At 53.6% G+C, this 22438-nt stretch overlaps 1 protein-coding gene across 5 annotated transcripts in view; it reads right to left on the reverse strand.

Moving 5' to 3' along the window:
• Positions 1-7736: 7736 nt before the first annotated feature.
• Positions 7737-22438, reverse strand: part of SAMD4A (sterile alpha motif domain containing 4A) — a 96570-nt gene continuing 81868 nt past the window's right edge. For 2 of the 5 annotated variants that reach the window (XR_011151521.1, XR_011151519.1), the window contains 9 exons: positions 20218-20327; positions 19474-19560; positions 16768-17062; positions 15257-15342; positions 13687-13805; positions 12337-12538; positions 11602-11728; positions 8952-10065; positions 7737-7959 (listed from right to left, as the gene is read on the reverse strand). Coding sequence is in view for 2 of the 5 variants with exons in the window: in XM_069018609.1 (XP_068874710.1) it covers positions 7931-7959; positions 9982-10065; positions 11602-11728; positions 12337-12538; positions 13687-13805; positions 15257-15342; positions 16768-17062; positions 19474-19560; positions 20218-20327 (1139 nt within the window). In the remaining 3 variants the exon portion in view is untranslated. Of the gene's footprint in view, positions 7960-8951; positions 10066-10203; positions 10475-11601; positions 11729-12336; positions 12539-13686; positions 13806-15256; positions 15343-16767; positions 17063-19473; positions 19561-20217; positions 20328-22438 lie in introns of those variants that run through there. The other 3 variants (XM_069018609.1, XM_069018608.1, XR_011151520.1) reach the window with 2 other exon arrangements.

Raw genomic sequence — 22438 nt, forward strand, 5'->3', positions numbered from 1 at the left:
CATTAAGGTTGGAAAAGCCCTCCCTGACCACTGGGTCCATCAGTTATCCCAGCACTGCCAAGCCCACCAGGATGCTTTGGTTCAGGCAACTTCCTCTAGCTGTGGACCCCAAATTAGGCTCTTTCTAGACAAAAATCTGCCTTCCTGTGACTGAGTGGCTTCGTGCAAGTCTGGGATCATCCCAGAGGTTTCGTGGAGCCTTCACAACCTTTCACACCTCGGAGAGTTGCTTAATGAGCTCTAACAGCTCCTTACCTGCCCCTGGTTCCTGCACTGTTGGAGTTGGGAAAGAGCCTTAATCAGCTGTGCTCTTTGAGCCTTGGCCAAGCCCTTATGTGCAGCTCCTGGAAACAACTTCTAGGAAAAGCTTTGCCTTCCAGCTGTTTTTAAAGTTACACTCATGATTTAGGAGTTGAGGGGACATAAAACATTAAAGCTGTTGTTAATAAGTCTTGGCCTGGGAGGGACAGAAAATAAATCACAGAAGAAAAGAAATTTTGCTAAAATACACAAAGAATAGAATCACAAGGAATTTATTTGTAGTTTTTAACAACTTTATGTTGTGTTTTTGGTGTCGGGGCACTGCAGGGCTGGTTTTGGCAGGTGAACTGTACCATGTTCCCTCTGTTTGCTCTGCTTCTCCACACCAGGATTGCAACAGTAAAGCAAAGGTGAAAATCTGCTGTAAGAGGGATCAACCCCACTGCACAGGCCTGAAAATGATTTTAAAAGTGCCAAGGCAAAACACAGTGGTGCTGCTTTGGCCTGGCATGTGTGGATGCCACGGAGGGAGTAATTCCTGGGACCCCCTGACCAGGGGCTGTGGGAAGGTGTCCGTGCTTCTGCTCCCTCCTGCCCCAGCTGTGGGTGCCTCTGCACCCTCTCAGCATCCCGTGGTTCCACCAGGGAAGCCATAGCTCATCCTTCAGCTGGCATTTCTTTCTCTCCCTTGTCCTGGAACAAGGCATGGACCTGCTGGAGAGCTGCAGGAATGTCTGGAGGAAGTGACAGTCACTGCTCCAGCCAGGACATGCTGCAGTGCTTCAGTGGGAAGGAAAAAGGCAAAATTTCAGGATACAGTCACTGGAACAGGGTCCCCAAGGAAGTGGTCACAGCACCAATCCTGCCGGGGTTGAAGCAGCATTTGGACAACGCTCTCAGGGATGCACAGGGTGGGATTGTTGGGGTGTCTGTGCAGGGCCAGGAGCTGGACTCAGTGATCCTTGTGGGTCCCTTGCAGCTCAGGACATTCTGTGATCTGTGTAGGGTGCCAGCCCTTGGCTACGGGGAGCCGAACTGGCACAGCCCCGGGTGCCAGCCCTGGGCTCTGGGGGGCTGCACCCCAGGTTTGTGCTCACCCACTCCAGCCTCTTTTCCATTGCTCTTCACTGGGGGAGAGCAACTGGGAGGGAAATGGGTCTTGGTGCTGGAGGAGAGAAAGAGAGGGACGGGAAAGGTTTTGTAGGGAAGCAGCAGTGGGAGGGAGGGAGGGAAGGAGGGAGAGCTGGCAGGAGGTTTGCAAAGGCTCTGCTCCAGCTGGGTGACGCCCGAGGTCAGGGATGCCCAGAGGGGCCGGAGGCTCGGCTGGTCCCGGCTCCGCAGCGCCGGCCCGGGGACGCGCAGTCTGTGGCTCCCTCTGCTGAGCCCGGCCCCGAGCTCTGCTCGCCGCAGGAGGAGCGGGGGCTGGAAATGCTTTCTCGGGAGGCCCAGGGATCACCCCGATGCCAGGCGGGGGGCGTGGGCGTGGGAGAGGGGCACCCAGCCCTTCCACTGCATCCCACTGCTGGGTGATGCTGCAAGCACCCACCTGTACTGCCTCTTCACAAGGATGGGGATGGAGCTGGTTTGTCCAAAAGCAGAGGCTACCTGCAAGGATGAGGTATTTAAAAACTATTATTTTTAAAAATTTGCTACTTTTCTTTAGAAAAGTGGGGATTTTAGCTGAGCTGGACCACATCTCCTCTGACCAGGTTGTTAGGGGGGTGTTTTCATAGAGAAAAGAGGGAAAATCATAGAAACACAGAATGGTTTTGTTTGGAAGGGACCTTAAAGATCTTGTTCCAACCCCCTGCCATGGGCAGGGACACCTTCCACTAGACCAGGTTGCCCCAAGCCCCATCCAGCCTGGCCTTGGACACTTCCAGAGATGGGGCAGCCACAGCTTCTCTGGGCAACCTGTGCCAGGGCCTCACCACCTTCTGAGTAAAGAATTTCTTCCTTCCACTTAAATCTCTCCTCTTTCCTTTTGAAACAGTTCCCCTGCTCTTCTGCTCCTGCAGGCACCAGCTCTGCCTGTGCTGGGCTTTGGATGAAGCCATGGGGAGCTCCAGGGATGTCAGGTACACAGGCTGATCCCATGCCAGGACCCTTTGTCCAGAGGGACCACCCAGCCCTGCCACTTCCAGCGCCCCACGCCAGCGATGCTGCGGCCCCAAGGTGCCCGTTCCAGGAGCACATTCCCCAGCCCTTTGCTGATCCCAGCTAAAAGCAGCTCCCTGGTGGTGACAGAGGCCACGCTGAGTGAAGTGGTCACGCTGCTGGCCTGGGCTGCCAGCGCAGGGCTGCCAGGAGCAGCTGGTTATTTGTACATCCTGGGAGTGTGTTCCTGGCTGGCAGCCAGGCCAGCGGCATCACCCGGCCTCTCCCGCGCAGCCGCAGCCAGCAGACGTGGGGAATTAATTATTCCTTGATCCCGAGGAGCTCTGCTGGAAAAGCCCTCTCCATCTTGCATGAAGACTTCCCCGCAGTGGGAAATCCCTGCCTGCTGCTGCTGATAGGTTGTTCCCTGGGACATCCCCTCGGTGTTAAATATGAGGAATTTGTACCCACACCGGGAGCCAAGGGTCAGGTAGAAAGGACTGGATCATCCCCTTGGAGGGAGCACTTGCCTGGCTCCAGGGCTGGAGCTGCTTTTCCATCACCTTTTGGAATAGGTAGACACGGAAAAGATCATGTTAACAAATCTGGGGTTATCCAGCTCCTGCTGGGATCACGACAGCCCAGCAGCTGCTGAAACAGTGGCCACCAGCTCCTGGCTTTGCTCTTGGCTGGACATGGGCTGCAGCCTCTGCTGGGCAGGAGAAGGGGACCTGATTTCCCTGGGCTGGACAGGGCTCAGGTGTGGTGTAATCCGGGTGCACCGCTTGGTAAAGCCTTTAGTGTCTGGAACGGATTCATCCAATGGCTCCCAGCAGCATGAAAATTTTTTTTTTCCTCCTGTTTTTCCTTTTGAAAGCCTCTTTCGTTTTGCCAGCCAGTAGGACCCACAGACTCTCCCTTAACACGTGGCTGCCACAGACTTTCCTTGGAGCCTTTTCAGCCCCTCCAACTCCAGTTTTCCATCCCAGTTTTTTTTGCCTTTTCCTTTTTCTTTCCACTCTCTGTTAGTGCAACAACCCCGCACTGTGAGACCCAGACAGCAGCACAGGGACCTGGAAAGGCAAACTGTTTTTGGAAGGAAATGGGTTTTTTTGGGATTCAGGTTTGTCTGAGCTGTGTCAGGAGGCCAACTCCTGATGAGTGCAGGGAGCTGTGGCCAGTGGGCCATGGATGTGGATGCTCTGATGGACAGGGAAATTCAGGTGGGACTGAACACCATGGCAAATATTTCCCTCCTGAGGTAGCCCTGCCCGGGATACTCAGGAGCATCCTAAATAGAAAGAGCTTGAGGACGCTATTTTGGGGTCTTGGCCCTATGGGCATTTGGGGAGCTCACCAGGAACCTCATCCCAGGAGAAGCAGTAGATGAAGTGTTCAAACAACCTGAAGAACCCCATGTTTGCAAGTTCTGCTCCTCATGGGGGACCTGAGCCACCCCAATGCCTGTGGAGGGACAGAGAGCAGGGTCCAGGACACGCAGGTCTCTGGAGGGCATCCCTGGACCTGAATGCAGGATGAGGCAGAGCTTGGACTGGCTGAGAAGAGCCTGCAGAGCTGGGCTTCATCAGCCTGGAGATGTGGAGGCTCAGTCTGAGAAAATACAAAAAAACCAGGGGCAGAAGGTGCTGCCCTTGGCACCTCCCACAGCAGAGTATCCACGGGAAGTGGCAATGCCAGCTCTGAGTATCCTTCCCTGCTTCCTCCAGCCCGAGGAGGGTCTCAAATGTGCAGGTTTTAAGCCCAGAAAGAACCCAACCTTAAAATTCCACCCCAAAACTCTCCACACACACGCTGAGGCTCTGTGCCAAGCCAGCTCCTCCGTTTGCCTCCGCAGCCTCCGAGCTGCTCCAGCCCCAATTCCTGCCGATTTCCAAGGAATATCCTGTATCTAAACAGCTCCTGGGGCGTGGGCATCCCAAAGGGACAGTGAAGCAGCTGTGTGGGGAATGCCAGGGATTTTGGAAGCTCTGCCACGGTCTTTAAATAAAGATCCCCAACCCCCTGTGGAACGGTGCTGCTCCTCCCCTCTCGCCCACGGGATGAACATCTATTGAATTCCAATCTTTTTTTTGCGTTAAGGAGTCCGAAGCCGCCTGCCAAAAAGGGGATAAATAAGGAGGCGCCACACCCCAGTGTTACAAAACCTTGTATTAATCATCTCCCTTCACTTTCAATATAGCGCGGATATGAAATATAGCCATGGTTCCTAGTTACACGGGAGGAAATGAGTAATAAATACATCGGAGCAAGTGGAAATCACGAGGGTGTTTCACTGGGAACAACATTGGAAAACTGTACACTTGCAAAGACCGGCATCTCCAAACATTAGTATTTCTTTATATCGGGAAGCTTTTACATGTAACAAACATGCTATTGCCATATATGACCAAAAAAAGAAATTAAAATTTAAAAAATAGGCATTGCTCGGCAACATTAACTAGGCAAAAATAGTTCTTTTGTGCACTAACTTTGTACAGAAAAACCAGGACAAAAGGCATGCATGGACAAGGAGAGGCTGCCCGGGAACGGCATGCAACAGAAGAGAGGTCAAAGCTCTTTAAAGTCAGCTTACAATAGGCATAAATACATCAGGGTTATATATATTAATAAGGGAGGAAGTATTCTGTTTAACATTATTAACATTCCTGTTTTTTTATGTATTTTTCTTTTTTTTTTTTTTTCTTCCTATTCCTCCCAGAGGAATACACATTCACCTTTAAGTAAAGATAAAGGAATACAAAAAATAAAACTCACTTTGCAAACTCTGATGACTCGTATAAAATCAACTTTAGTGTTATCGTCGCTGTGTGCAAATTATAGACGTCTGCGGGACCCACTTTCCATCAGGCACATTCCGAAAGCCAAACCTGGGGCACGGCCGCGCCCCCGACATGGAGAAAGGTGACAACAGAAATCGTTTCCCTAAGTGCTGACCCAACTCGGCACCGCTCAATCACAGTTTGGGATCCTCCTGCTGGACGCTGCCCGGGCTCGACCCCCCCTCCCCCCCAGAACCCCTCGGAGGGTTTGGCTGAGCTGAGCAGAGGCAGAGCCCAGCTCCAGCCCAGCCGAGCTCGGGGCTCGTCCCTGGGGATGGGGACGACACGGAAGGGACAGGGGCTGTGTCCCGAGGGTGTCGCGGCCGCGGGAGCATCCGCCGGGCCCAAGGCCACTTGGGTGCTGGGCTGGCCGGGCTCCCGGCGGCCGGGGACGGCTCAGGGGAACAGCACCAGGAAAAGGTCCCCGGCGGCGCTGGGGGGGCCCGGGGCTGGAGCTGGGCGAGCAGCGGAACGGGGGGACTTGCCCGCCCCACGCCCAGGACCCCGCGGCGGCGACATCTCCGAGAGGACAGGGAGGGGACAGTTGCAGTGGGGCGAGCGGGGGATACAAAAAGAAAGGCACTGCCGCTTTATTACTGAATATTTGACTTCACAGCCTCACTCATGCAACTGTTGGGTTTGGTTTTTTTGTTGTTGTTGTTGTTTTTTTTCTTTCTATAAATAACTTTTATTTCTTTTAGGATTCAAGCTTTGTTTTTTTTTGTTTGGTTTTTTTTTTGTTTTTGTTTTTGTTTTTTTCCCTTTTAAGCTTCTTTCCCTGGAGCTCTGCCGCCCGCACTCAGTGCCGGCAGCCAGAGCCAGGCAGCACTTCCCGAACGCAACTGAAGCCACTTTTTTGTTGTTTTTACTCAAGAAACAAAACAAGAAACAGCAAACACAACTAAGTCGTTATTAACCTCTACACTGTCAATGGAAAATAAGCTTTTTTTTTTTTTTTAAACAACAAAAGGAAAAAACAATTGAATTATTTGGTGGTTGTTAATAACAGACATTATCATGGTTCCCAGCCATAGCAAGTTAATAGGTAAAATATCCAAAATAATCTCTCTGAACAATCAGAAAACCTCTGTGTCCATAGTCAGCGAAGGAATAAATAGAATTTCAGCTCTGTAAATACACTGGAGTCTCCCTGAGGGAGGCTCCTGCTACGGCGGTTCCGCTCACACCTCACAAGCTGGGGGTGCTCGGGCCTGACCCAGGTCCCCAGAGTCGACCCCACTTTGCCTTCACCTCCTCACACCTCTTCCCAACCTCCCTGGCCTTCAGGTTTTCCCTTCTCCACCCTCCCCATCACCCCCCCCCCCCCACCTCCTGTCTGCCGGGAAGCAGGACACCAAGGAACAGCAAACATTGAACATTGCATTTGGCACTTGGGTTTTTGTATATATATATGTTTTTTTTTTTTTTTTTTAGAAAAACAACTTAAAAACGCTGCATGACAAAAGGATTCACACATCTCCCAGCCCTGCCCATGATCCACCTCCCCCTCAGCCCCCAGCCCTGCTCCCTCCAACCCTGGCAGACACTGCTGCCCATGTCCTCACAGCCCATTTTGGGAATATTGCTGCAACCCATCACCTCAATTAATTGATCTTACATTTGTTATTATTCCATCAGAGGACTTGGAGCAGCATGGGGACCGGTGGGAGCATCCCTGCAGCTCTGAGCACTGCTGGGTCAGAGTCACCAATTTAACACCAAATTCAGCTCCCGTTATAAAAAGCAGCAGCAGGTGAGGGGCAGCCCAGCCACTGCCATCCCCATCTCCTGCCTGGCACACGGTTAATCCAAGAAAACAGGGCTGTGCAGCTGCATTTTGGTGCCCTATGTGGCTTGGGGTTTTTTTGGGGGCTCCTTCATCCCTCGTTGGCCACGCTGGAAAAGCCCCTTATGGGTGGATTTGGGCAGGCTGGGCCAGATGTGTGGAGCCAGGATGCAGCAGCTTCCCGGTACCTGCACAGGCAAGGCAAGAGACACGGAACCTCTCCCAGCACCCCCCAATTCCCAGACTCCCCCCGGGACCCTCCTCTGTGTGAGATGCCCCCAGCTCCATCCCGCATCCCGATCCAACCGGGGCGCAGGAATGGGCACCCGCTGACCCTCCGCTGCCCTGAGCACAACACTGCCTCCACACTGCGGCTCTCTTGGCTAAACTGAAAGGAAATTTTGGGGTTATTTTATTATTTCTGTTTCAATCTGGGCTCACCGGGTCAGTCCATGCCCAAACACGGCGAAACTCAAGAGACGGGACCTCCGTCCCCGAGGCCCCGGGCAGGGCAGGCAAATCCTCCCCAAAGGGTTTTTGGTCACACAGCCCCGTGTGCTGTTCCGTGCTCCTTGGTATCCTCCTCCAGGAACAGGGTTTGCCCACGGTGCTCCAGTGAACCCTCTGTTGTCAGCACTCTCCTCCTCCTCCGCGTCCCCCCCAACCTCCCCATGCTGCTTCATCATCGTCGCTGAGATTTTTTTGCCGTCTTTTTCCCCCCCTAGCATGGATGTAATAAATGACAACACAAATCCAAGTCTAATGGTATGTTCACAAGGACAATCTACACATTCACAAAATTAAAACAGGAGAGAGAGAGAGAGAGAGAGAGGAGAGGAGAGAGGAGAAAGGATGCAAGCTATCGCTGAGGCTCCCTCAAGCCCCGACCTCGCCGCTGGACCCGCAGCAGTTGTTGTCCCGGCCAGCGTCCCCGTGGCGACGCCTTCTAGATCGTGGAGGTTCTGTCGACACCATCTGCAACCGGGAAGGGAGAATTAGGAGCAGCCGCAGTGAGCACTGGTACCCCCCAAGCTGGGGATTTGGGGGATGGACCCCCAGAGCACCCCCAACCCACAGCCCCCACGGCGAGGTGGTGTCGGGGCCACCCCCACCGCCGCCCATCTCCCCAAGGGGTGCAGAAGGTTTTTGGGTGTCAGTGCTCTGCTGGTCCCTCTGTGCCACCGACTGTCCCCACCCCACAGCAGCTCCCGAGTCGCTGTCCCAACACCAGTCCAGGCCTTCTGCCACAACCCCACAACTGCTTTTCCAGGAGCAGAGTGCGGTTCTGGGCAGCCTGGACTTGTCACAAGGTAGATGACAATCTGGGACTCCCCTACAGTGGGACAAGTTCATGTACCCCTGACCAGGACTCAGGGGACAGGGACAGAGCTGGTCCCAGGGGCTGCCTTGCCCACAGTTCACCCAGCCCTGCAACACCTGCACTGCAGAGAATGCAAAATTTTCCTTCATCTGAGGATCATGGAAAGAGAAAAAGCCCCAGGAGTCCTTTCTGTCTCCCCAGAGCCCGTTCCCAGCATCCCATGACAGCAGGGATGCATCCAGCCACAGCCCAATCCCAGGAGTGAGGGGTCCATGACTCACCCCAAAGCCTCACAACTGATCCTGGTACCAGCAGCCCCCTGTCCCCACCCCCCGGGGGCAGCACTTCCAACCCTCCAGCCCTGATCCCACCCCCCATTCCCCATCCCAAACCCCATCCCTGGGATGGGAGAGTGGTGGGAGGCAGCTCCCAGAGTGGCTCTGGAACAGAGAATTCCCTGTTACCACTTGGGGCACCACAGCCACCTCCCTCCTCGACACTAAAAACAAACAGGTTTGTTACGCCTTTTTTTTTTTTTTTTTTTCTCCCCCGAAAGGTTTATTTTTTTAAGAGCTATTTATAGCACGACCGGTTTGGAGAGGCTCGGGGAATGCGACCTGGAAAAAATAACTTGGAGGAACAGTACCCTGCAGAGGAACAAGACAGCTAAGCCTCGGCTGGGCACACGCTGGAGAAACGCTTCGGGTGACAGAAGTGTCCTTGTTTTCCCAGCCAGGGATGCTGCCAGGGCCCTGCTGCTTCCCACAGTCCTTGTTCTCGTGTTCCTCTCCCCGGGAAGGGCTGTTGCATCCGCAGGAAGCCTGGTGGCACTTGTCCTCCCTGAGGGCTCCTGGTGGCACTCGTCCTCTCCGAGGGCTCCTGTCCTCAACCATCCGTCACAGTCCAGGATTTCCGCAGCGAGACCTGAGCTGGTCATTCGGGAATCCGGGCGATGCCGGCGGCCGTGCTCATCCCATCGCTGGGGTCATCCCTTGTGCGTGGGGGTCCAGTGCGTCGGCAAGGGACACCGGGAGCTTCTGGTGCCGGTGCTTTGTGCTGCACCAGGCTCTCTCCATCGTGCTGCTGCTGCCTTTTCCATCTTCCCCACTTGTTTTTGCCCCGGTTCTCCTCCCTCCCCATGCCCGTTATCCGCTGGCACCCCCGGCTGTGGGGACTGCCGGCCCCAGGGCACAGCGCCCGGCACAGCCCCTGGCACAGCCCCTGGCAGGGATTTAGCCCCCAGCTGTGGGGCACCCCCGGCCAAACGAGGGATCCGGTGGCGGAAGGGTACAACACTCCAAAGCCTGTGACCCATCCGAACGCGCCGGCGGCAGGGGCTTTATCAAGAGCTAATGAGAGTAGCGAGCTAACACTAATTATCATTAGCAAGCTGACGAGTGGCTAATTAGCACAGACTCCACTAGTGCTGGTGCGATCCCTGCGTTCGGCTTTACCCCCTGCCCCGGCCACCTCGCCGAGAGAAGCCAATATTCCCATCCGAACACTCCCGGGAGCAGCCCCGGGAGCATCCCTGCATCCAGCCCCGCCGCCGTCCCGCTCTCACAGCCACAGCCTGTCCCAGCTTTTGGGGGGCGCAGGGCAGGGGCAGGTGCTGGGGGGCTCAGCGGAGGCGGCGTGGACGTGCTGGAAGAGCCCCAGGAGGAGGGAATGCTCACCGCTGAGTGCGTGCTCCGTCATGCTCAGGCACAGGGACTCCAGCCTGTTGTTGATGTCAGGTTCAGTCACCGGCACCTGGAACTCTGCAGGGAGAAAGGGAATAGGAGACCCCGGTCAGGGACCTGGCAGAGACCCTGCCTGCCTGGTCTGTGTGGGGAAAACATCTGAAAAATGCCCCAGGAGGGTCAGACAGGACTCCCAGTAAAATCAGCTTCACTCACAAAAGCAGTCATCACCCCCTATTATCCATAAGGGATGAATCTGAGGGGGTTCAGGTGCTGGCAAGAGATGTGAGGGGCAGCTGCAGTGAGAGTAGAAAGCCCACCCAGGGAGAGGGCAGCCCTGGTCATCTCCTGGGGATGGGTGCTGTCCATGCAGGCAGGGTTAGTGTTCGGACATGGGATGGCAGCACAGACCAGCAGAGACACTGTCTGGCTTCTCCGGCACCAGCTTGGCTCCCACTCAGTCACCCATGTCATGGCTGCCACATCCCTGGGGGTTGAGCACAAAAAAGGGGACACACATGAAGTTTGGGGAGGTTCCAACACCCCTGTCCTAATCTAAACAGCAGCAAACTTTCCCCAGCCCGCAGCAAAACCTGCAAATACAGCTTGTGCTACTGTGCTGGACGGCATCTCCTGCTTTCCACTGGCTCACAGGAACATGGGATGAGATCCAGGCGGGTTGAGGTCCCCCCACAGCCCGGCAAACAGCGGTTTGTGAGCCCAACATCACATTATTGCTTATTTTCCTTGCGACTTAATCCACGTCTTTGGCTCCCCAATCCTCCTACGTCCTCATCCACCGCAGGCTGACGTGCGAAGAGAAACCCATTTATTCTCCTCCAACGCCTGAGAAATGTGCCCTTGTCCCGGTGTTTAATCAATACCCGGGAACAGCTGCTGCTCCTGCTCTACGGAACATTTGCTGCCCAAATGCTGCAGTTAAACACTGCTGGCGTGTGAGGCCAGGGAGCTGCCAGCCCAAACCAGCAGGAGTGCAGGGATGAGGGTGAGTTTACTGGGGGATGGATTCCCTGTCCTGAGGTGTAAATTGTTATGTGTGCTGGTAGGAAAAGGCATGCTCAAAGGCTAAGGAAGGGATACACAAACAGGCTTCCTCAGGGCCAGGATGCTCCAGGTCCAGGGTCCAAGGTCAGCGGGATCCTCCCTGAATCAGAGGATGCTCCTATATACAGGAGCACTTTGGCAGTGTTTGGGAAGGAAGCACTGACACAGCACCATTTCCCTTCACACGCACTGTGGAAAGCATTTCCCTTGAGTGCATGAAGGCAGTCCTTCCGCACCAGGGCTCCGTGTCCATCCATGAGGAAAAAGTGATGGATGAGCTACCACCTTCCTGCCCAACATGAGCCCCTCAGAAGCAAGCTAGGTGAGGCGCCGGCATCGTGATACGTAGGGTCAAGATGGCACATACAGGGTCAGAAATCCCTCCAGCGATGTCTCTGGTTAACCCAGGAATGCAGAGCTACCCCGGCGGCAGCACACTGTGCCAGCATGGGCTGTGTGCCTGTGGGGAGGCTCACCAGCACAGCTCTTCTCACCTCCCCTTGTCTCACCCAGCTGTGAGGTAAGTGGAAAAGCACCTCTGCTGCTTACCTGGCTGCTGAAACATCAGCATGGTCTGCGGGGACGTGTGGACCGGCAGCGAGCGCGTCCTCTGCACCGAGCTGTGGCTCCGGCTGGGCATGCTGTTACTGCCCCCGGGGTTGGCAAACCACAGGTTCTGTGGGGAGCAAACACAAAAGGGTGGGATACCAAGCAAAGCCCTCTGTGCCATGGGTTTACAACCACTTTGGGCTTGCAGAATCACAGGACGGTTTGGGTTGGAAGGGACCTTACAGATTATCTAGTTACAACTCTCTGCCATGGGCAGGGACACCTTTCACTGGACCAAGTTGCTCCAAGCCCCATCCAACCTGGCCTTGGACACTTCCAGGGATCCAGGGGGAACCACAGCTTCTCTGGGCAACCTGTGCCAGGGTCTTGGCCTCCTTGCAGAGTCTTCCCAGTATCTCATCTAAATCTCCCCTCTGTCAATTTAAAACCCTTCTGCCCTCTCCTACCACTATCTGCTCTTGTCAAAATCCCCTCTCCCTATTTTATAAGCCACTTTAAGGACTCAGCTTTTCCCCTTCTGCCACTTGGTTTGTCCCCCTCCCACTGGTCCCACTTCCACATCCCACTGCACAGAAGGGAGTACAACCCAAAGCCTGCAAACTGCTTGAAGAGTGGGGAAAAAAGTGGGGATCTGGACAAGTTAGAGAAAGAAAAGCAAAGGAAGCTTGTGGGAAAGGAATGGAAGAGCTGGAGATGCCACGAACGCCGACCAACCTGTCTGCCTTGCTTGAGGATGGCAGGGCTGGCAGCAGGGCTGCGCTGGGGGGTGCCCAGCAGCCCAGTGGGGCCCAGCAGCCCCAGCCGGGCCGTGGGGAGGTTGCGGGAGGGGATCTGGAACTGGCGGGGGTTCCTCCGGCCCAGTCCTGCCCCTGTGGATCCGGCTGTCGGGAGGGAGTTCGACTGGCCAAAGCCTCGGCTGCGGAGAGAGAGAGAGCCCAGGGTGAGACACTGACCCCTGCGAGGGGGTCCTGACCCTCCCATCCCACCGAGGGTGCTCCCTCCATCCTGCACAGACAGCGGGAAGGAGGGCGCCTGGATGTGCAGCATCCTCTCTTCCTCCCGTCTGCCTGTCACCCTCCCGCACTTCTGCAGTTCTCAGATCCACATTTGTTTTCTTTAAAGTTTATTTTACTCCTGCAAAATGGGCTTGTTGTTAAATACAATTTAAAGTAACTCAGGTAATGCCCTGGGAACCTGATTTCTTTGAGATCTCTCACGAGTGGGTTCTCCAGTGTCTCATTAAAGTTCAGCTTATGCTGTTGGGTTTTCTTTCTCCCCTTTCAGGAGGTTCATTTTCACAAATATAGTCCCCCCCCCTCACTCTGAGACTTCTCAAGTTCTGTAAAATTTGGTTAGAATGACCTAATGAATCCAAGTTTTATTAGGGAGGGCTGAGCTAAAGATGCTTTCCTGAAATCTCATCCTGGAAGTTCCTATACTCCCAGTTATCTCCAAAACACTTTCTTTTTGGGGAATAAAGAACTTGCAACAAACCAGGCTTTGCAGAGTGAAACAAAGGGCTGATGTTGTTGTTAGAAGTGATTTAGAAATATCTCTTCTTGGCACAACCCCTATTCTTTCTAGGATCACCCAAAATCCAGCATCATCTTGGAAGTGAGCAAACATGGTGTTCCCAACACAGCCCTGCCTGGCTCTCTACTGCACCTCTGGCTCTGCACCCTCTGAAAGCTTCCAGCCGTTTTTTCTGCCACTTGACAGCTTTCTGAGGAAACTCCAGTGCTGATGCCATCATCAAAGGGCAGCAGGGGAAGAGCCCAGTGTTGGGGACACACTGCACAGCTGGGAAGTGCTGGGTTTGGAGCCACAGAGTGGGATTGGAGGGGAAGGCAGTGACCACATGCACAAGGACACTGACTGTTGTGTTCCCTTCCCAGCCAGCACCTGGGATTTCACTGCTGAAGCTTTTCCAACCCTCCTCCCTCCCTAAACTTGGCTCTGAACTCAGCAGAACCCACTCCTCCCTCTGGGAGACATTGCTCCCACTTGGGAGTGCTCTTGCTCCGGCCACTGCATCCATCCCTCTCCTCCCGAAATCTCGCATACCTCCTCTGCTGCCGATAGCCTGACAGCTCCAGGAGGGATTTCCGAGGGAAAGACCGAAAGAGTTTCTGCACCTGCTGTTTCCATGACAGCAGCCGCTTCTTCTGGATCTCTGTAAACGCCTGCCCAAAAAAAAAACCAAAAGAGAGGGAAATAGGAAATGTGTGAATATTCTTATGGACAAAGCGAGCAGGGATGTGCGTGTGGGTGTGCGGGTAAAGAAAAGCAGCTGGAGCAGGTGATGGGGTGAGTTGAGCCCCATCAGCATGTCCAGGGGGAAACACTGGTCTTTCTTCAGGATTTACTCATGTCAGGTGGAGAAAATGCTCCCGCGGCATTCCCTGTGTCCCAGCGTGACAGCCCAGCTCTGCCTCAAGGCTGCCAACTCCTTTTGGCAGAGCAGGGGTTTGACGGTGGGTCCCGACGGGTGGTGACACTTGTCACCTGCATGTGGCTCTAGAAATGCTGCCAGGCTGGGCAGAGCTGGGATTTGGAAAGCTGAGCTGCCCTGTGGCATCCTGCATCCTATCCTCCTTTTCGGGTCAGGGCAGAGCTTGGCAGTGATCCTGGCACTGACTGGCTCTGAGGGAGGTCACCCAGGGTGAGCCTGTCACCCACCCAGGCTCCCTGCAAAGGTCACCCTGGCAGAGACAGACAGACCTGCTCCCAGAGCTCCAGGCAGGAGGTGTGGGTGACAGGGACACCCACGTGCCACCACTGCTAACTTTAGACTCCCAAGCTCTCTGTTGGAGAAGAGCAGAATTCTCCAGAGGACAATCTTGAGGCTAATTAGTGCCTGACTTGATTGCTCCGAACCACTCTGGAGGAGATGCTCTCTCCTGACGCTGATTACGCTGGAGCCAACGCAGAGGGTGGTCCTGGGACATGGGCTGGCTCTGGTGGGAGAAGTGCAGGCACTTTGGGAAAAGTTCCATGTCCTCCTGGCTTTGCCCTCTGGCCCCAGGCCTCAGCTTCCACCACTTCTGCTCCCTGCCGTATGGACAAGTGATGGAAGCAGCCTGTTCTTCCAGGTACAGCCAGTGTGGGTAGGAGACACTGCAGGACACCAGGGACACCGGCCATCCCTCCCTGCCACTAGGCAGGAGCATGCCAGAGCCCTGTGGCACAGTCTGGGCCATCCCAAGCCATCACCCAGCCAAGGCAGATCTGCTGGGAGCAGAAACAGATGTAAAATCCCTGTTGCAAAATCCCAAGACCACGTGCTGCGAAACGAGAGGAGGCAATGCCAAGGGATCGCCGGCTCTGTCTGATGGAAACCGCCTGCACGTTCATCCTGAGATTCTTCCTTTCATCCAGCTGCTGATGGGACTGTCACGAGCCAGATGAATTTCCCAGCTCCAGGCCTTGGCAATTAAACCAGCATGGGGGGAAGCAACATTTCCGTGCACCACGTTGGAGCTACCGCCTGCTCCAAGCCTGTTCTGTCAGAATTACTATTAATACCCCCCCAAAATATTTGTGTTAGAAACTGAAAGGTTTACATAAACAGACACTTTGGAAACAGTTTCCAAGTGATGGGAACAACAGTTTTAGATGATCTGACACGACTCACCTCATGGATTAGACATTTGTCTATGAGCTGTAAATAGGAACTTATATTCTCTTCATCGGGTCGGGAAACTAAAAGCTGTGTGCAGACTGGAAAAAAAACAAAGAAGAGAAGGGAAATGGGGATGGGGACACCAAGATGGGGCCCAGGAGGGGTCCCACAAACACCTTGGACATCCTGTTTCCCTTGTAACCACGAGCAGTTTTTCATCAGTGAGAAAAAATGCCCTTCCCTGATTCCTGCCGTACCTTCCTATATTTAGGGCCAGATTTTGTTCCCTGTTATGATGGTGTAAATCCAGACTAACACCGTTGGAGTCCCCAAAATTAGACCTAAGCAACTCAGGGGCACAGGATTAATCCCTATTCATAGGCAAGAGAGCTCCTGCTCCCATGGCCAAAATCTGCCACCACTGCAGAGTGGTAGATTCCCACCTTTCCTGATGAATTTTAACCTCTTTTGGAATGAGCGTCATTGAAGGAAATGGGAATGAGCTCACAGAGGAGTGAGTTTCTCCTGTTGTAAACCCCTGGGTAGGGATGCCTTGAGGTCCAGGAGGACACCACATGTTGGCAGGGCTTTGGCCATGCTTTGGCATCTGTCACAGGAATAAAACGGGGCCAGAGGCCCACATGTGGCTGTTTCTGCAGGCAACCAGCTGGGGACAAACTCTGCACCAGGTTTCTGTATAGAAAACATCTCAGCTTCTTTTTTTGCAAAAAAGGTTGGAAATAGGGACAAGGCTGGTATTTCTTTGTAGCATCCCAATAAGGCTCTTTCTGTTCCCAGTCTCCTGTGGATAAGACTCCCCTTCCTCTTCCCCAGGGAGATCTCCCTCCACGCAGCCAGCACTGACACCTCAGGTGCCACCAATAAGGGTCAGGGCACATCCAAGCTCATACAGATTTGCTCCAAGAGCCCTGAATATGGCACAGGAGGTCAATCCCCACCTCAGATTGCTCCTGTCACCTCCCAGTGTGTCATCCCTGATGCAAAGCTGTGCACCCTGCACTAGACATGGAATGGCACTGGAGTATTCTGGATGTCCTGCATCCGAACTGGGCCATAAAAAGGGTTGGACCCACTGATTTGCAGTCAAGATGGCTCAAGTCCAGCCCACACACCACTGCTGCCCTGCTCCAAGCAGAGTTAAGTCCAAGAGATGCTGCTGAAAACACTTCTGGATCAGTGGGATGATCCCACGGCTCTGGATGGGAAGAGAACGCTATCCACCTTGGACCTGGGGCTCAGAATGCATGCTACCCACCTCGGACCTCGGGCAGGCAGCTTGGGCCACTGCTGCCCCTCCCCAAAAGCACAACCCACCTGCCCTACCTTCTTACCTCTAACCCCAGCATGACAGGACCTCAAAAAACCATCACCCCTCAGACTGGGACCGGCAGGAGCTCAGGGAAAGGCGGCTGCCAGCGCTGCCACCGCACACCCCCTGCCCCAAGGCAGCCCTCCCTAGTGACAAGTCCCCAAGTCCCCAAGGACAAGTGACAGCCGCTCACCTTTCCCCATCACTCGGGTGAACTGCCCGGGCAGGTCACCCTCGGGCAGAGGGGCCCCCCCCGACTCGCCCTCGCATCCCGGCAGATGGTGCTGCTGCATCCCGGCCGCCGCGGACTCCTTGCAGTCGGAGCCTTGGCTGTCCGAGCCCATCAGGGAGGAGGGGTGGTGCGAGTCCACGTCCCGGCTGTGGTCCTCCGTGCTTGAGTTTTGGGAAGAGTAGGCTTTGATGGGGGTGAGGATCATTTGGTGTAGTTCCTGCAGCGGCACACGCAAGTTGCCACCTTCCAGGATGTCCTGTGGATTGGAGAGAGGAGGGTTTGTCTTTGCAGGGACAATGGGACATCAGCTGTAAACCAGATCCCTCCTGTGACCCCCTGAGAATTCCCAGCAAAGCCAATGGCTTTGCTCCTGCTTCAGGATCCTGCTGCATTCCACAGTCAACAGGAACGTTTCATTCACCAAGTGTTTTCCTTGTATCAGGGGAGTGCTGCAGAGACTGTGGCTGATTATCCATGGATGTGTTCAGACCTGGATCCCCAGAGATAAATGTGCCCCGTCAACCACTGGGACCCAAGCCCAACAACAATCCAGCTTCAGTGTTTCCAGATTTCCTCCAGGAAGATGGCAACTCCATGAGAGGGACTGAGCCTGGGAGATTTTGATGCCCAGAGCAGCAAATATCTTGTTCATTCTCCACCAATCCTACCATCACAACATTTCAGCTGTGTTTCATTGGAATTACACTAATGTGGGCTTGTTTCCCACTTCCAGCACCACCTTCAAGCCTGGCTCCCCATTAACTGCTCTGCTCCAAAACTGCTTGCCATGGCATCCTCATGCTCTGAGATCATCTCAGAGCCCAGGACCATGCTGGGATGCAGAAGCCTGTACTGTAGCAGCAGTGGGGACATCCCTGTCCACTCTGGGATGGGCTGGGGGAATGGATGCAGAGGGGACTGGGAGAGTTTCAAGGGGAGCAGGTGGTTTTTGGTCAGACACAGAAGGGGACACTACGAGGTGAACTGATACTCCCACAGCAAAACCATTCAGCTTGGAGATCCTGGGACAGATCCACCCAGGAGGGAGAGAATTTGGGTGCACTCCAGCCTTGCTCCTGGTGTGGGTCAAGAACTCCATTTCTACAGTCAGTTCCTTGTCCCACTGATGGGAAATAATTGCATTTTATTTTTAATGTAGCCTGGACCAGAACAGCTCACTGCAGGCTCCTGCACAGTCTGGCTCATGGGTCACTGCTTGGAAAGAGGCAGCTTTTGGAGTGAATCCTGATGCACTGAAGGGACACTACGTGGGCACATGGGATGCGTGCAAGTCCTGAAACGGTTGTTGATTCTAATTCCTGCTGCATTCCCAGCTCACTCTTGGATGTCTCAGCTCCACTTATCTCAAAGATCTGGTGTCAGTCTGCTGGGCACTATGTTTCTGGGAAAAAATCCTGCCCTGCTAACAGAGAGGGGTGGAACAGCTCTTTCCAAGAAAGCAGCAATCTTTAGCAGTGAGACACTGCCCAAAAACATCAAGTCCCACACATGCTCTTGTTTAGCAAAAATTGGATGGGAAGCCTGGAAAACCAGAGACATCTCCTCCCAGGGCAAGCAGCTCACAGGCAGCTCCGAGCCCCAGCAAAGCAGGACAGGGTCACAGTGCCACAGCCCAAACCCAACCCGGGAGGGCTCCAAACCAGTCCCTGCCACTTTTCTCCTGTATTTTACAGTGTGCGTGGCTGGCTGTGCCAGCTGAGCTGGGCTCCAGCTCCCGCACAGCGCCACTCAATCAATACCAGATTTCCAAATCTCGGCGGAGAAGCGGGGGAAGAGGCTGTGCAATGGCCTGGAAAACACAGAGCTGCAGCCAGCTCCATCCAGCTCTTGGATTTAATAGTTATTATTAATAACAGAGGTAAATATGGCTTTATTAGCTCCTGCCATACTCTGAGCACAAGCCTGTATTATAAATAAATAGTGAAGCAGTGAGTTAAGGAAAACACCAATAAATAGCAACACACCACAGAAGTATTTAAAAGCCCCTAGTGGGAGGCTCTGCAAGTTGCTGTCTGAAGATGGTGCAATTAAATATAATATAATACAGCGATAATAAATAGAGAAAGGTTGGGTGAGCTGCTCCCAGCAAGGCTGTGGTGCTGCTCCTTCCCCAACAGCCCTTTCTGCAGGATCTAAGCTTTTGTTGAAGTGATAAAGAAGCTTTTATTTATTCTCCTTGGAAATTCAAGATGTTGTTCAGGCACTGATGCGGGTGTGTGGTGTTTCATCAGGGGACAGGGTGCCCATATGTTGTTCCAGGAAAGCTCAAGTTTTTCTGAGCACCCTGGAGCTGGCCAGGGCTACAGGGTACATCCATCCCTGCTGTGTGAGGCATGGGAGATGGATTAGGACCTGCTCTGCAAAACACAGCTTTGAGCAATCTGGTCTAGTGGAAGGTGTTCCCTGCCACGGCAGAGGGTTGGAACTGGATAGTCTTTAAGGTCCCTGCCAGCCCAAACCATTTTGGAATTCTGTGAAATAAAACCAGCATCTGGTAAAGGGCATTGTTCACATGCAGCTAAGCCAGTAACAGCTTTCCCTGCAGAAGATCCTCACAACATGTGTAAGCAAAGAGTGCTTCACCCCAGAATTAATTCCTGGCTTCTTAAAAACACAAGAAATACAAAAATGGTTGTGATTACTTACCCCTTCTAGAGATTTGAGCAGGTTTTGTCTTTCTTTTAGCTTTTGGATACTGATGACTATTTTGTGTCTTGCGCCTTTGGTAACATTCTGTAAAAACAGCACAAAACTTGGCATTAACACTTCCATGGGGCAGCTGGATCAACCCAAACCCTTCCCCTCCTAAACAGAAAGGGCTGCTAGAAATTAATGGAATTTCTGAGTGCAGGGATTCCTGGGGGAGATAGAAAATCACTCAGAGACTTGCTGAAGACAGAGATTTCCAGCTAGTCTGTCCCTCCCTGTTGCACCTCACACGGAAAGCAAAGGTGTTGCCCATTCCTCTTCATCCCAAGGATAATCCAGAAGTGAACCTGAAAGCAGCGGGGGTTGGAACCTTAAAGATTAAAGACAATCTGTAAGGTCACTTCCAACCCAAACCAACAATATTCTACGATTCTACAACATTTTCAAAGGCAATCAGCCATCAAAGCCCCACTGACTTTAAAGGAATTGGCTACTGCAGGTTGTACCCCTGAAACTCCTGAACTTAATCCCAACTGGAAAAAAAACCCCAAGTGCAGCTCCCAGTGATGGGACTTCCATGCTGGGACTCCAACAAGAACATGGGGACAAGGTTTTTTCGGGTACAGTGTGGGATTTTTTCGCTCCCCAAGACCCAGTTTCCCTTTCTCTGCTTCCCAACCACGGGAAGACACACAAAGGGGCGTTGGAGGTGTGTCACCCCCCAAGTGACGTGGGCCGTACTTGTGCCTCGAGCTGGCATTCGGTGAGGGCCATCATCTCCTCGTACGTCATCTGGGAGAAGAGGGCGGCGTACTTGTGCAGCCGGAGGCTCTTCAGCCAGGCTGGGACATCTGGAACACAAAGGTAAGGAGAGGAGAGCTCTGCTGAATTCATGGAACAGCACAACCATGAGCAACAGCATCAACACCAACACGAGGGGCATCCCACTGGACACCCCACTGAACTTCACAGACCTTTGGGAGGACACAGTGCTGTGGATGTGGATGGGACAAGGAACCAGCCCCTGGATGAGGACACAGTGCTGTGGATGTGGATGGGACAAGGAACCAGCCCCTGGATGAGGACACAGTGCTGTGGATGTGGATGGGACAAGGAACCAGCCCCTGGATGAGGACACAGTGCTGTGGATGTGGATGGGACAAGGAACCAGCCCCTGGATGAGGACACAGTGCTGTGCATGGGACAAGGAACCAGCCCCTGGATGAGGACACAGTGCTGTGGATGTGGATGGGACAAGGAACCAGCCCCTGGATGAGGACACAGTGCTGTGGATGTGGATGGGACAAGGAACCAGCCCCTGGATGAGGACACAGTGCTGTGCATGGGACAAGGAACCAGCCCCTGGATGAGGACACAGTGCTGTGGATGTGGATGGGACAAGGAACCAGCCCCTGGATGAGGACACAGTGCTGTGGATGGGACAAGGAACCAGCCCCTGGATGAGGACACAGTGCTGTGGATGTGGATGGGACAAGGAACCAGCCCCTGGATGAGGACACAGTGCTGTGCATGGGACAAGGAACCAGCCCCTGGATGAGGACACAGTGCTGTGGATGTGGATGGGACAAGGAACCAGCCCCTGGATGAGGACACAGTGCTGTGGATGGGACAAGGAACCAGCCCCTGGATGAGGACACAGTGCTGTGCATGGGACAAGGAACCAGCCTACACATCCTCAGAAGTTGGGTTTCTCTGGGAAAGCCACTGGGCATTAGCCCATGGAGAGCTGGAATTTTGCCACTTGCACACCAAGCTCCTCAGTGCTGTTTTCCCAGGAACATGGGAACTGCTGAAGCTCATGCAGTGGTTGAGCTTGGGTTGAGCAAGGGCTGTTTTGTAGATGGCAGGCACTGATTTATGGTATGAGGGATGGTGGCATGTGCTGAAAATGGAACTGGCTCCTTAAACAGAAATAAAGATATGGGTTTGGGATGGAAAAATGGTGTGCCATCAAAGATGGCCACACAACCTGCTTCAAAAGGTGACTTGGGACCTAAAAATGCACCGACTGAAATGACTTCTTCCTTCCCAGTCGTTACCTGTAGTGTAGCACCTCTGTGTCTGGCTGGATGGATACCCCAAAATAAATTTATCCTCCTAACATCAAGGTGGTTTCACAGTAAGGAACCTGGGAGGGGAATCCTTCCTCTGTGACATTCAAAACCCCACCAGGCTCCATGATGGCGTGCCCTCCACAGAGCAGGCAATGCGACATCAAGCAGCTACTCAGGGTTTTGCAGGTTTGGGGGTCTGTGGTGATACCCCACAAGGGAGGGGGGCCCTGCAGGTGTCTGTGCTGCAGCACAGCACTGGGCCTGTGGCGATGCTTTTCCTTTGTAAAGGCTTCAAATGCTTTGCCAAATCAAGACCTGCTTTATTTAGCACCTACAACCCGACAGTAGCTCTGCCACAGCGTACCCAGCTGACGTGCTCCCCTCCCAGCAACACCTTGTTCATAATCCTTGTCCCCTTCCCCACCAGTGAGACACCCAGGAGCTCACTCCCACTGCTGGGACACCCATCCCATGGTGTGAGTCCAGAAAGTCCCACACTGTTGAGTACCAGATGCAAATCGAGGACTGGCCATGACCTTTTCCTGAACCAAGGCCTCGTCACTGGAAGGGACAGGGCAGGAGGGACCATTGGTTTGGTTCCCTAAGGCAATCCACACATCTGCCAGAAGTCTCCTGCTGCCCGGGCTGATCCCAAACCCACCTTGCATCCAAGCAGAGGATGCACACAATCCCAACATGCTGTGTTTTGCTCATACTCTCCAAAACCCCAGACACACACTGGGATTCATGTGTCAATGAAATTCCTCAAGTGCTGCACAGGAGATCAACCCCACACCAAGCACAGGGAAAAGCAATTAGTGAGCACAAATGGGCTGAAATTCATCGTTTTCCAAAAGTTCCAACATGCAACAGCCCCGAAGTCTGCT

The sequence above is a fragment of the Aphelocoma coerulescens genome, chromosome 5, assembly GCF_041296385.1.
Source record: "Aphelocoma coerulescens isolate FSJ_1873_10779 chromosome 5, UR_Acoe_1.0, whole genome shotgun sequence".
In the NCBI taxonomy this organism is placed as follows: domain Eukaryota; kingdom Metazoa; phylum Chordata; class Aves; order Passeriformes; family Corvidae; genus Aphelocoma; species Aphelocoma coerulescens.